The sequence below is a fragment of the Amphiura filiformis genome, chromosome 5 (genome assembly GCF_039555335.1).
Source record: "Amphiura filiformis chromosome 5, Afil_fr2py, whole genome shotgun sequence".
Classification (NCBI taxonomy): domain Eukaryota; kingdom Metazoa; phylum Echinodermata; class Ophiuroidea; order Amphilepidida; family Amphiuridae; genus Amphiura; species Amphiura filiformis.
Window position 1 is genome coordinate 30,526,749 of NC_092632.1, and position 13,707 is coordinate 30,540,455.

The 13,707-nt window shown below is 35.4% G+C and overlaps 1 protein-coding gene across 1 annotated transcript; it reads left to right on the forward strand.

Annotated features, from left to right (window-relative positions):
* Window positions 1–3,568: 3,568 nt before the first annotated feature.
* On the forward strand, window positions 3,569–12,924 carry LOC140152955 (frataxin, mitochondrial-like). Its single transcript, XM_072175506.1, has 5 exons — window positions 3,569–3,889; window positions 7,936–8,015; window positions 8,462–8,582; window positions 8,814–8,911; window positions 11,359–12,924. Exons 1-5 carry the CDS (start codon window positions 3,659–3,661, stop codon window positions 11,501–11,503), a joined length of 675 nt encoding a protein of 224 aa, XP_072031607.1. The 5' UTR covers window positions 3,569–3,658; the 3' UTR covers window positions 11,504–12,924.
* Window positions 12,925–13,707: the final 783 nt, after the last annotated feature.

Below are 13,707 nucleotides of genomic sequence, written 5' to 3' on the forward strand. Positions count from 1 at the left end.
TGACACAAAAGTGCGGCTTTCTCTTTGCTACAAACTTTATCACTTTTTTGTTGTTGATTCTTCCGTTTGTTGATCTCATTTGATTTTGATTTCTGGTTTTTTTTTTATGGTTTAGTTTTGGTCATTAATTTGAGCTGTGCCGTGATGATGATGATGATCATCATACACATCTTCATCATCATCATCACCATCAACAACATAATAAAAAAAGTACAGCCATTGTCGTCATCGTCGTCGTTGTCATCATGATCATTATCATCGTCGTCATCATCATGATGACCCCTAAATCATCATCATCATTATCATTATCATCATCATCATCATCATCATCATCATCATCATCATCATCATCATCATCATCATCATCATCGCCGTCGCTATCATCATCATCGTCGTTGTCATCATCATCATCTTAGTCGGCATCATCATCATCATCATCATCATCATCATCTTCATCATCATCATCATATCATCATCATCATCAGTATAGGCTACCATACAGTACCATCTTCATCACTATAAGAAAATATTTCAACCATTTTTGTCATTTTGATACCGACATGCATGCAATGTCTGTATAGCAAAGTTGTTTTTCCAGGACCTGGTTCATCATTGAAAATAACGTGCTTATCCGAAGCTAAGGCACGACGAGCAAATAAAACACAATGTTTGATTAACGGCCTTGGCCCAGCGGGCCTTGGCTTTCGAATATATCAGATTATGTTCTGTTAGATTATAAGTTCATATACATTTGTACGCTGTTGACTTCGCTAAATAAAAAGCAAACTTACTTGGAGGAATGACATTGAGAGTCAATTTGCATTTATACTGATCAAACCCTCCAGGAAATGAAATTAAAAAGGCTTCAAAGTATCTCGTCTTCATCAACGATTTTGTCTAAATTTAATAATGACAATAACTAATTTGGTAGAAAAGTACACATTTATCATGTTTATGTCAATTATCAGCATGAAGTGTCTTCATGAGTTGTACCCATGTAACCTTCAAAACTCTTCATTTATTTTCGAACCCTGCGGCATGACATTATTTTTCGCATGGCTAACTAAATTGGGCATTTTGGTCTTCATAATAATTGACAAGTATTCATCGTCACTTGAGTGTTGCTTCGAGTGAAATAGTAATATATTAAATTAAAATGGAATCAAAGAAAAAGAAGTACATGTTCACATAATGCTCGTGTTACGTTATTTCTCGATTACTTGTGATGAAATGTTCATATTTATTTTGTACTGTTTTGTGTGTGCGAGGGGAGGGGAGGGAGAGATGTATTGAATTTTAATCAAAAATGTGATGCTAGGCCTTGCAAATGGCAGTGAGCTTTGGCAAAAATTGCATTGATCATTTCATAGCGAGTGTGTAGAAGAATTCAAATATCACATATAAACTTTTATAGGTCATGTGGTTCTTGAGTTATGTTGTAAAGCAGGGGCGTAGCCAGCTTTCTTGGTCAGGGGGGGGGCAAATAAAATGTTTGGGGCACAGACTAAAAAAATTGCAGTTGCATCATACAATACATAGAGACTGTATGTCTTTGAGCTTCCCGAAAAGGGCGTTATTGGGATGATTTTCACCCATTATCCGGCTAAAAAAGGGCTTTATTGTTTTACACTATTTTGGCCCTGAATTTTGCTAGAAAAAGGGCTCCTTGCCCTTTTTCTTTTCCTTTGCCCTCCTGATTTTCTCTTTCATTTTTTTTTGTCAGAGGGGCACTTTTTCTTTCATTTTTTTGTCAGGGGGGGCACTCTGCCCCCCCCCCCCCCCCCCCCCCCCCCCCGCTGGCTACGCTACTGTTGTAAAGTATGCTGAAACATAACAACAACACTTTTTGTAAAACGTACATAACTCATTAACAACAATAAATCAAGCAAGTATATGATTTGAAGAATGAACTTTTGCAAAACATCAAAGTGTTATTTGTCAATAATATATTGGTTTAGATAATAAAAATCGACCTTCGAATAACAATACATCGTGTACCCTTAAATGACATTTTCTGTCAATAAGATGTTTGGTAAACTATAGCATGCGAATATCCTTCCCTCCAGAGGCATAGCAAGAGCATCAGGGGCCCATATGCTCATGGACAAGGAGCCGTATATATGGGCCCTTTTAACCAGGGCAGGATTTACCTTATGGGGCCCGGGGACCAGGCTAAAATTTGGAGACCCCGAACTCACGTGTCGAGGAGACATGTGTTCTCAAGTCAGTGTGGCCAAGTTTTGCATACTGCAGTTACTGTCCGTTTTCCTATACACAATACACAGTGCTCTTACCATTGACGCGTAACCTCTACAAAATAGTGTATGTATAGAAGTATGGGTAATTGCCTAGTTAACGTCGCTGTGTGAAAAATACAGCCAATATTAATAGTACTCTTCTAAAATTCTAGAAAATATAGTTTTGTAACATGTCCTAAATTTTTAGCTAATTTAGATGTTTGGAAATATTCGCACTTTGGTGTTTTAGTGTATGTTATAGGTAATAGTACATTGCCTAGTTAACGTCACTGTGTGAAAAATAACCGGCCAATATTTAAAGTACTCTTCTGAAATTCTAGAAAATATAGTTTTGTAACATGTCCTAAATTTTTAGCTAATTTAGGTGTTTGGAAATATTCGCACTTTGGTGTTTTAGGAAGGATATGTAAACGACAGATAACACCAAAAATATGAAGAAATTATTTCAAAACCATGTTACGGCCCACAGCCATTATGTTTCTCATTTTCAAGAATGTGGTTAACAATATGCACAGTATTGTCTCATTTCGTGAACAAAGGCCACACAGTAATTGTTACCTTGTGTTTGCTTTATAATCGTTCAAAATCCCCGCCCCGAAAAAAAAACCCAAAAAAGAATTAAAAACCCCAAAACAACAACAACAACAACAACAACAAACAAACCTGGTGTCGCACTGTTTGAATTGCATGCTATGTATACTACTCATATAGAAGTATTACTATTATGCACTACACTAATCCGTACCGGTACTTTTAGTAATTTACCATAAAATCTGCATTATATCGCGAATTTAAAAAAAATCAATTGATATCTTAAAGGGATGTTCTTCAAAAATCATGTTATTGGGTTTTCTTGTTTGTTTTATTCACCTTTACATCCCTGTAAAACAAGAAAAGGAACGTAAAGGTGAATGAAAACAAGAAGGGACGTAAAGGTGAATAAACCAAGAAGAGGGATGTAAAGGTGTCGAAAAGTGAATAAAACAAGAAAAGGAATGCAAAATAAATGTGAATAAAAGTACTAAAACAAGAAACGGGAAAAGTGAAGGCCAATATTGTAAAAAAAGGTGAATAAAACACTGAAGAACAGGGATGTATAAATAATAAAATAAATAAATTTCGGATTTATATAGTAATATATTTATATGTAAAGGTGAATAAAACAAGAATAGGGATGTAAAGGTGAATAAAACATGCAAAGGTCGTAAAAAGGTGAATAAAGAACATTGCTATCTACTGAAGATAGTCACATCGCTGGACCGACTGGTGCTCCTCTGATGAGTGGAAACAACTATTTTTTACCCAGAAAGCGTTGCGAAACCAAGATGTCAGCGCCCATGAGAGATTTTCACTGACCATCTAATACGGCACTAAAATCCTGATTTTGCAATAATTCAACAATGTTTGCTTCGCAGAAGTTACACTCAAGTTTCTCCGTCGTATGCTTATGTATGAGGCGTGCAAGCACTGCTTGTATTCGAACGGAGACATGGTCTAAAACCGGGAAGCTTATCCAACTTAAAAACATTGGAAATTCTGATCGCTCTTCATCAGCAGGATTAATATCATGTTTGCGACTGCAATTTCGCTGTCTTAATACGGCATATACGGGTGTACAAAAACCAATGCAGGTATGTATTATTGTTAGATTTTATATTTTCACATTTCCCATACGCCAGTCATACCTCCTGCCAGCAAGACTTCAGTCTTTATCATAAAACATAATCATAATGACATCTACGGACCTAGGTATGACGAGTTACAGTTACTGGAACTACAGTTATACCGACAATAGGCATCTAGGACTGGGTCCTGGGAATTTCACAGGGACGATAGTTGTCCACGTCCAACTTACTATCTAGTAAATACCAGAGAACTTCAGCGGTGGCAAGATGTTGCATATAAATGTATACGCGCGCGCCATGCAAAAGAGTCACCGACTCTGTTGCCACGGCAGGAAATCGGCCAATCAGACATCGATCAGGTTCCGATCAATCGTAGCTAATTATAATTAGCCAATCAGAACCTCACTTCCGTGTTTACGGTCGACGCGATGTTAGAAAGAGCCATCGCTGAAGTTCTCTGGTATTTACTATACTTAGACTAGACGTTCGCTTTTCGTATCTCGTTCCTTATTGAGAAAATTAACGTTGTGAAGATAGGACATCTGGGCCCTACTCTGCCATGTTTGGGTGAGTAACGGTACATGTAACGTGAACAGGGCCTTTTGTGCCTTATGTAAATTAGTCATTCATATGTAAAGCTGTGTTTATAATGAATGTTGACTGACAGAGGGTGTCAAATATAGGCCTACGTCAGGCTACGTGTCCCTTTTGAAAAACAGCGAATCATATGCATGCAAATACGACGGCGATTTTTAGTAATAGCATGTACACTGATCATGCGTGTGATTCAGTTTTCTGCAATAAGCAATTGAGTATAAATTAGGGGTTCATTCATATATTTTCATGACCAATGGTTGTTTATGCCCGAGGGGCCGCTTGCGGCCCGAGGATCTCTAAAAAATCAGCAAACTTACAACTGGTCATCATTTAAGTCATATAATAAGTCCCATGTATCTTTTCCTACATTTTAAACAACTGATTCCATAATTTGCCTAATCACAACCTGCTTGCAAATGAGATATTTTGAGAAGAACGGCACTAGCAAAATTACAATTCTTTCACAGATGGTCTTTTATATACCAGGGTGCCGTAGTTAGCAACTCGCTGTAACGTTTCTAGCACAAGATTATTTTATAAATCATTACCGCTGGTGCTATTAACTTGTTAAATCAGATTTTTCAATGAAAATTATCAAAATTTGGAAAACTGTTCAAAGCAGTATATACCGTAACCACCCGGGTATAAGCCCACCTTCGGCTGTAAGCCCACCCCCCATTTTTCAAAACATTCTGGGAACAAGGGTGCACTCAGGTATAAGCCCAGTATTAAATTTGGGCAAAGTTCTTAATCAAATCAATGCTTTGCTCTCATATTTCAGAACAAATATAAAAAAAATATCAGTTGATAATTAACATTCCACACTTATAATTTTAAGAAATTGACATAGATGATAGAAATTACTGATACATTGGGCATATACAAATGGGGGTGAGGGTTCTTGTTTTTAAATTCAAGCACTAGCCCTTCCCCGGTTATAAGCCCACCCCCATTTTTGAAGTGAAATCTGCAATCTAGGGGGGGTTGGGCTTATACCCGAGTGGTTACGGTACATGTATGACTTCTTGACTAAAACTTCTTAGGTACGGTATGTGTATACTTTATATTACTACATGGAATTCTGCATGGGTGTTTCGCTCGTGGTGCTATTGAATTCGTATGGTGGCACTTGTTAATTTGGAAATTTATGCAATGAATTCCCAGCATTGCACAATAGACACAGTCTACATGTACAGTATCGGTATACGATAAAGGACACAATGGTGGGCTATTTCTCACAAGAGGATAGTTACTTTACGCATTCGACATGTTTTAGGCTAGAGTTTATGTCTGGTTCCACACAGACATACTGTGTGGTAAACAAGTACAAAATGAGTCCACATAAATTCAGAGCTCAGAGTTCAGTTTTAGCCTAAGTCTCCTATCCTACTATCATTCCAACATTATTGTGTACACAATGCATAAGCAGTATTCATTAGCGGGACTGAACCAATGCACCAATTTCTATGTTTGTACATGAATTTTCCGACATGGAGATTTCTACAAATTCGTACAAATGGTAACCAAATGCTTGGGGATCGTATTTTGAAGTATCACTAATTGTTTTAGAATTGCGGTTGTCTAAAATGTAGACTATTTCGGGGGCTGTGTTTGGTGTATGTGTCACGTTTTGAATAGTGAGTGGGAAGTGAGCATTTTCACGCACGTATGTATTGGGCCTTACCTGCCCTGGCTAGAGTTACAGTATGGTACTCAAGAAATAAAAGAACTCTAGCCTCAAATTTGCAAACAATAATTACCCATTCGAGGCTAGAGTATGAAGCTATCATTTTTCGGTAGATCAGCATTGTCATTTTTTGCAGCGCTTGTTTTTAATATTCTGTTGATGTTCAAATTTGGATGATGGTTATTTGATGAGTTAACCGTATCTTTTAGAGCAAAGGTTGCCTATTTGGAACATTTTAGAATTAAGTTGAAGTGCAATTTTAACAACTTATTTGAATTTCAAAATTTTCTCAGAAGTTTTCCTCTTATCTCAAATTCTTTCACACTTTATGCTCATCTGTTTAATATTTCATAGCATGGAAAGGATACTGGTTTTATATGAATGTATATGGTCATGTTTTTTATAATATTGGGTACCAATTGCGTTGCATATGTATTTTTCAAGTGAATCACATGCTTTGACAGGTTTGGTACTATAACTTCAAAAGTTTACAATAACATTAGATCCCAATATTCTGAGAGCATATAATCGGACGATTACAGAAACGATAAAATGGGAGTCATTATACAGGGTTACCCATACAATATACAGGGTGTAACAAGCAAAATAAGGATGAAAATATTAATTCATTTACGGGTGTCACCCCTCGACATACATTGATAATGTAAAGTTTTGACACATGTTTAATATAGCTAACTTAATTGCCCACCCAGCCATATGGAACTTTTAACGGTCAAGTACTTCATTTATGTAGATACAGGGTGGTCAAAAATCCATCAATATTTATATAAAGCTCTTCAAAACCCCCTTATCTGGCACTGGAGATGCAAATTTTCATGATTGAGCTATGTAACTAGATGTAACATAAGCTCAACAATCCAGTTTTGAAAGCGTTTTTGTAAGAATGGACTTTTTTGATCAAAATTGAGCGTGAGGGCGCTCTTTCAGATTTGTCGCAAACTGTCGAGTTTTTAGTTTACTGAAGTAAAGAGGATCACAACCAAGGTCTGCTTAAGAAATTTGAGCTTTTTTATCATGTTTCATTTGTCCGTAGCACCCTTTTGAATGTTCCCTACATTAAATCCCTATTCAAATGCATGGAGGTCAGTGAACTTTATTAATGTAGCAACAAGTAATTAGTAATTTGTAATTGTCTAATTAACAAATACGGAGGCAATGATAAACATGATATCACTTGGCTGAGATCAAGTACAGAAACAAGTAGAAATCCATCAATAATGTTTATTGAGACAATAGTGTACTAAATCACCATTATACAGCATTGTGATCCTCCGCCACATGATCCTCCGCCACATGAGCCACCCCTAACTAATTAGACTTAACGAGTTACAGTAATTAGTACAAATGAAAATCATTATTTTTTGTTTTTGAAAGGCCATGTCTAAGGAAAAAATAGTACTAAACAAGCTCATAATAAATATCAAATAAACAAACTACATGCATGTAAACACATCTTGATGAGTAAGAATGCAACAAAGCCACCCTTTTTAGGTGCTTAGTATAAAAAAACATGACCATATGTTTCTTGTTTTCGTATTACATGTATTTCAAGACATAAACTAAAAAAAAAAAAAAATGGGGGAAAAACAGCCATTATCATTTGTTTTCAAAATGTTTATGTAATCTTGATGTACAGGGCCAGTGCTAGGGCCTGTCAAAGATTTTTATTAAAGAAAAATTGTAAACAAAATGGCAATAAAATGTATTAGTATGATGTGTACTTTTGTGATGTTATTTTTGATTTCAGGAACGGTGGTTACTTTCTTGTATAGGCAACAACAGGAGTTTTACAGATTTCAGTCAGCCAAGAAAATATAATTCGAATGGGTAAGAGTAGGACTAATTAATGTCATAAAATAAAAATATGGAGATTTAAATGTGACATGATCTGACCCAATCAGATCAATGATGGCAATAATGAATCGAGATATGGGAAAACATAAGGAGCAGTAATACAATGAAAACATAGCAAAATGAATATAGTTCATATCTTTGCAACAAAGTGTGCCAGTTTGCTCATATACATGTATCAAAAGTGCAAATAATGACATATTATTTGATTGAAATTGCTTGAAATGACCATTATGTACTAACATTTAGCCTTCTGTGTTGAGCCTCTCAGGCCCCTAATCACAGGCCAAGAGAATGTTAGTTGCTTCTCTCAGCTACCCTCACTTCTGGCCTGCTTTTTGTAATTGATTTATTAGTGATTTCAAACGTACCTATTGTAAATATTCCCATTGTGTTTCATCCTTTTTTCATCCTCTTTGTAGTGACCTTAGTGAGTTGGTGTATGAAAAACTAGCAGAAGAAACCCTGGAGCATCTAAGTGATTTCTTTGAAGAACTTGGGGATTCCCACGACTGCCCAGCAGCTTATGATGTTACATATGGGGTAAGATTATTTTCTTTTCACAACACCCAGCAAAATTTACTGTGGATTTTTTTAAATTTATAACTAGCATTACAGGGCATATGTTGGTGGTGAAGGATGCAAGTGGCGTTTATCAGCTTTTGCATCGAATTCTAAACTTTTCATATTGACATCTAAACTCTTCATATGCACTTGTAAAACACTTTAATTAGTTGTATCATTTTCTGATGTTGTTTTGTATCCCACTTTCAGGATGGTGTTCTGACAGTTAAGTTTGGTGCTGAACATGGTACCTATGTTATCAACAAACAGACACCAAATAAACAGATATGGCTATCTTCACCCAGCAGGTACGTTAATGGCAAAATGCCATAAAATAAGTTATATTTTGCAGAGCTTTGCAGCAACCTATCTTTTTTGTAGTGGATTTTCTTTGTGGTTTTCTTTGAGAAATAAGTTCATAACCTTTATCATTTTTTTGTCAATTTCATTTCACATACAGGTGAAATTAAGTTGCTTGTTGATATGGGTTCTCTTCTGGTATGTGAAGTGAATATATAGAAACATTAGGCCAAGTAAAATAAAAAACATGTATATTGTCCCCGCCCTCACATATATTTGGAGATTTTCAAATATTTTTGTTATTTTTCCTATTTGCTTCCTTACTTTGTTTCTAAAATTGTTGTGATGAAAAGACATGTTCAGAAGTTCTTGGTTATCATTTATAAACAGTGGCGTAACTAGGGTTGGTAGCGCCCGGGTCAAGAAACAAAATTGGCGCCCTACCCCCACCCGAGAATATCTAAGATACGGGGGTGTGGGAATGGCATCGGCATTATGATTTGGCGATTTGGCACCCTCCGTAGTGGTAGAGCCCGAGACACGTTGCCCCCCTTGCCCCTCCTAGTTACGCAATAAACACATTGCAAACACTTTCTTCTAGCTAGGGGTAGGGCTTTGGGGAAACAACAAAAATATTAGGGGAGTCATTCCATGTCAACTTGTTTAAGTTATAGGTTAATAAATGTGTATCACTTGTTGCTCGAGAAATTGTACAAAATAATGCACTTGTGCTGAGATGTTGATGCGTCTAATGCACTCCCCCGCAAACCTGTTTCATAAACGAGAAAAAAATCCCATTATTTTTTTTATAACAAAATTGTCACTAAAAATGTTGGAAAATACAAGCAAATATAAATACATCAACTCACATGAAAAATGAATGCATCTGAAAGCACTGCGCATAATACGCAGAGTGCGTGCTCATGCATTATACACAATCAATGCATGGTTCGCAATTTTTAAAATTTGCTCTGATTGGTTCTTGGTATCTAAGAGTGTATGAAGAGAGTATTATAGTATTTTGTCTTGTACTAGAACTTTAGAAAGTTCTATACTAAATTGATTTATATTACTTGGTAATACAGAAAAGTTATGTTGTGTAACTTGTGTAAAACCATGGAGCTATAGATAAATTAGAGTTCAATGGTAAAACCATACCAGCAGTCCAGCATGTATCTACTCCTGATTCTAAAAATACAGCAGTAATTTGTTTGGATTAAAAAATATCCTGTTAATATTTGGCCAATTTTTGGAAACAAGGGGGAAAATCATGTGTTTTTATGGTGTATATTTTTCTGGAATTCTTTCAATGCCATGTTCACTGATCCTTAATTGACATGGGATAAAGTTTATTATTTGTTGCACAATTAATGAACCGTGGTGTTTCATATATTCTTCACAATGAATGTCACGCTACCAGTGGAGATGAAAGTACAATTATAATTTGAATATGTTGAGGTGGTATTGTCCTTGCCCTTGAAATGTCCTTTAAAATGCTACCCTGAAAAGCCTATCCCACAAGCTACCCTGGATCATCAGATACAAAACAACAAACATCTGAATGAAACTTTTGTTACTGGTGACCTGTTAACTTCATATTTGTTTCACAAGCATTGGAGTATTAATGCTTTGTGTGCTAGTTATTGGCTTCAACATAAAAAGTATACAAGTTTTGAGAGATTTTCTCAAAATATCATGTGCAATCTTAAGAACCATTGAATCTATACTACAGGCTTGTTTGTACTTTAATGCATTTTTTTATACTGATTCCAAAGATGGTCATGAAAATTTACAATTTTTTTAATTAAAAAAAAAAGAAGTGAAACTTGTCATTTACAGTCGACACCGCATGGAGAGAATTAACCTAGGGGTCACTTGTCACTGATCAGTGGGTATCACAGAGATTCATGTGAAAAGTGACATTATTTTCAAGATCAAAGCACTGTACATTCCATAGTCTATACGTATCATGAACAGGCCACAGGTACACACCTATAATAAGCAAATTTGAGAAAAAGGGTATTCCATGCTCAATAAATCATACATTTTAAGGGTACTTTGAGAAAAATGTTATCAGGTAAACCACCTGAGCTTGTGAGTTTAAGTATTTTCCAGTTGTATAATCAGTGACTTATGTGGGGTTTTATGTCTCAAATCCTTGATTAATGCAGGTTTTTTAGGGAGTATGATAATGCCAATTAAGATATAAAAATGATACTTGCCATACATGTAGGGGGAGGTTACTTGTTCTGTACTTTTATGTGTTTAGGGTGCTTTTTGATGGGTGTTACCCCCTTCTCAATGTCAAGTACCCCTATGGAATGTGACAATTAAAATTTACAAATTATCATTAGATCAGCATTACCCTACACCCATAATTGAAATAATATAGTAAGAGTTTCATTAATTAATAGCCAGTTATATTTATGTTTCTTTTCTTCTCTTTATTTTCTAGTGGTCCAAAGCGGTATGATCATATAGACAATAAGTGGATCTACAAGCATGATAGCAAGGCTCTCCATGATTTACTAACTGAAGAAATATCACAGATTTTACAAACAAATGTAGACTTTACCAGAGCTGAATTAACAGAGAGGTGAAATTAAAGGAGAATATTGCTGCTTATAACTTACATCAAAAATGTGATCAGGAACTGGATGATGCTTGATATTAAATGGCAAAATTCATTTCATGTAAAATTGGTTAGCATCATTGTTTCAATGTAATTGCTACACCCACACATGCCTTCTAAACATATTTGTGAGGGGATCTTCTCAGTAAGTAACATATAGCCAGCAGCGGGTAGAGTGCCCCCAACAAGAAATGAAAGAGAAAATCGGGAAGGAATAATAATTAAAGTAAAAGCCTTTAATCAATTGAAATCCTTATTATTATATGGATGGGATTGTTCAATTTTTTAAACCAAAAATAGCCCAAAATTTTTTAGGAATAGTTGTAAAAACTTTCCCAATTTTCATTAAATTTGGCCAAAATTTTTTTGACTTTGACTTTTGGAATAGTGATGGGTCCACATTATTTAGGAAATTGGTATATGGATGAGTCCATTTTCAAATTCTCAGCAGTACAGCCCAATCCAAGCTAAACTTGAGTACCCTGGAATGCAATTTTCAACACATTCTCGTTAGGCTTGGTTGGTTCAGATTGTGTCATAAATATACATGGTGCATACTAGTATTGTGTAGGTGTGAAATATAAGGTCACCCACTGTTACAGAAATGAAAGATTGGTGACTGGATATGATTATTTTGTGTTCAGTTAACTTAGATACAAATTTCAAGTTTCAATGTTTTTTTCATTGGAAACTGTATTTTCTTTTAAAATGTCATGAAAGAAAAATATTCCTACATCCTAGGATCCAACTTGTTTCCTCATTTTCAACAGTAACAACAAATTTCTAAATGTCATTTCTATTCAATTTCAAAAGGTATATTTAGTCATCAGAATGCAAGGAAGAACTGTGCGGTTCATATTTTACATAACCAGAAACATCTAGAAACTTCTAGAATCTTCCAAGTGTAAGAGACCGATTTCAGCCTCTTAAACACTACTGCAATTTCACTCGTATACTTATGCATTGTAACTGTGCAAAATTGCCATATAATACAGTTCATTTTTACCATATTTTAGCTTGATAGCAGTGAAAACAGGGTTCAGCAACCTATTTAAAACCACAGCAACTGATGCCTGACATTTAGTGGACCTTGAAAATTGACCAAAATTGAATAGATTTAGATAGATTAAATTCAAGTTGAGGATTCTTTAGCTAGAAAACCTGTTTGGTTCAGCCATATGAATAAGCTTTTCTTTCATGATAACTTGTAAACATGATCATTTTTGCAAATAATCAATTAGAACTTATTTTTTTGCAATTGAACACATTATAATGATATCCAAAAATACATAAAAGTAGCAACTAGACAAGTAGTAAGAAACAAAGAGTTGATGTTTAAAAAAAATTATACTATAGAACTGATTTTTAATCAATGCCTGTTTCTCTTTCTCAATTGATGCCGTGAGCTGGTTGGATCAGATCTTGTCCCATATAAGGATCATCCAAGGTAAATAAATGGAGGGATTTATAACAAGAAACTTGTATTTTAACTAATGTGAAATGGTCCGACAGGAGGAAAAGCAGAGTACTGGGTAAAATCTGCAAGGATGGGTATGGATTGGCAACGATACTTATTGATGGCACTGTAGGGAAACAAACCCACAGTGGTGGGGTGGGGGAAAGTGCTTTGATCAATACACCAACCCATCCCAAGAACAACAAAACATAATAGTAAAAGTTGCATGCATATTTCAGTTCACAATCATTTGGTCATATATTCACCCATTTTGCATTCATTCCAAAGTTGGAATTCCAGATATTTGCTGCTTGACTGGTATTTTTTCAAATGAGGACAAACCCCATTTAAACTATCTGTGAACTTAAACTCATTAAAATTGTTGCTTTTGTGGCTAGAATAGATCATCTAATTGTCATCCATATAACCATTCATGCAGAAAATGCTGTTGAATTTTGTTTTGACTAGATTTTTGTTTGGTACTGACCTCTGAAAACTTCTACAATGTAAGAAAAAAGGTGTCACAGCTGGGCAAGTTGTAATATTTTATGTGTGGAAGGGTTCAGCAGGGGTTTGTATTCGGAATATGAATAAAAAAGGTCACTTTTTTATGAACTGGATTACCGGTATTCTTTTTTCGGTGCAATATAAAAATGACAGGCAATAATATTTCATTTGAAGAGTGACTTGAAGGAAAATGTAGTTTGAGCACAAAG

Excerpts from the sequence above, each read along its gene's own strand:
- LOC140152955 (XM_072175506.1), top strand. The coding sequence starts at position 3,659 with ATGTTTGCTTCGCAGAAGTTACACTCAAGTTTCTCCGTCGTATGCTTA. Across the intron at positions 3,890-7,935 it reads GTGTACAAAAACCAATGCAG|GAACGGTGGTTACTTTCTTG; the intron begins GTATGTATTATT and ends TTTTGATTTCAG. Across the intron at positions 8,016-8,461 it reads AGAAAATATAATTCGAATGG|TGACCTTAGTGAGTTGGTGT; the intron begins GTAAGAGTAGGA and ends TCCTCTTTGTAG.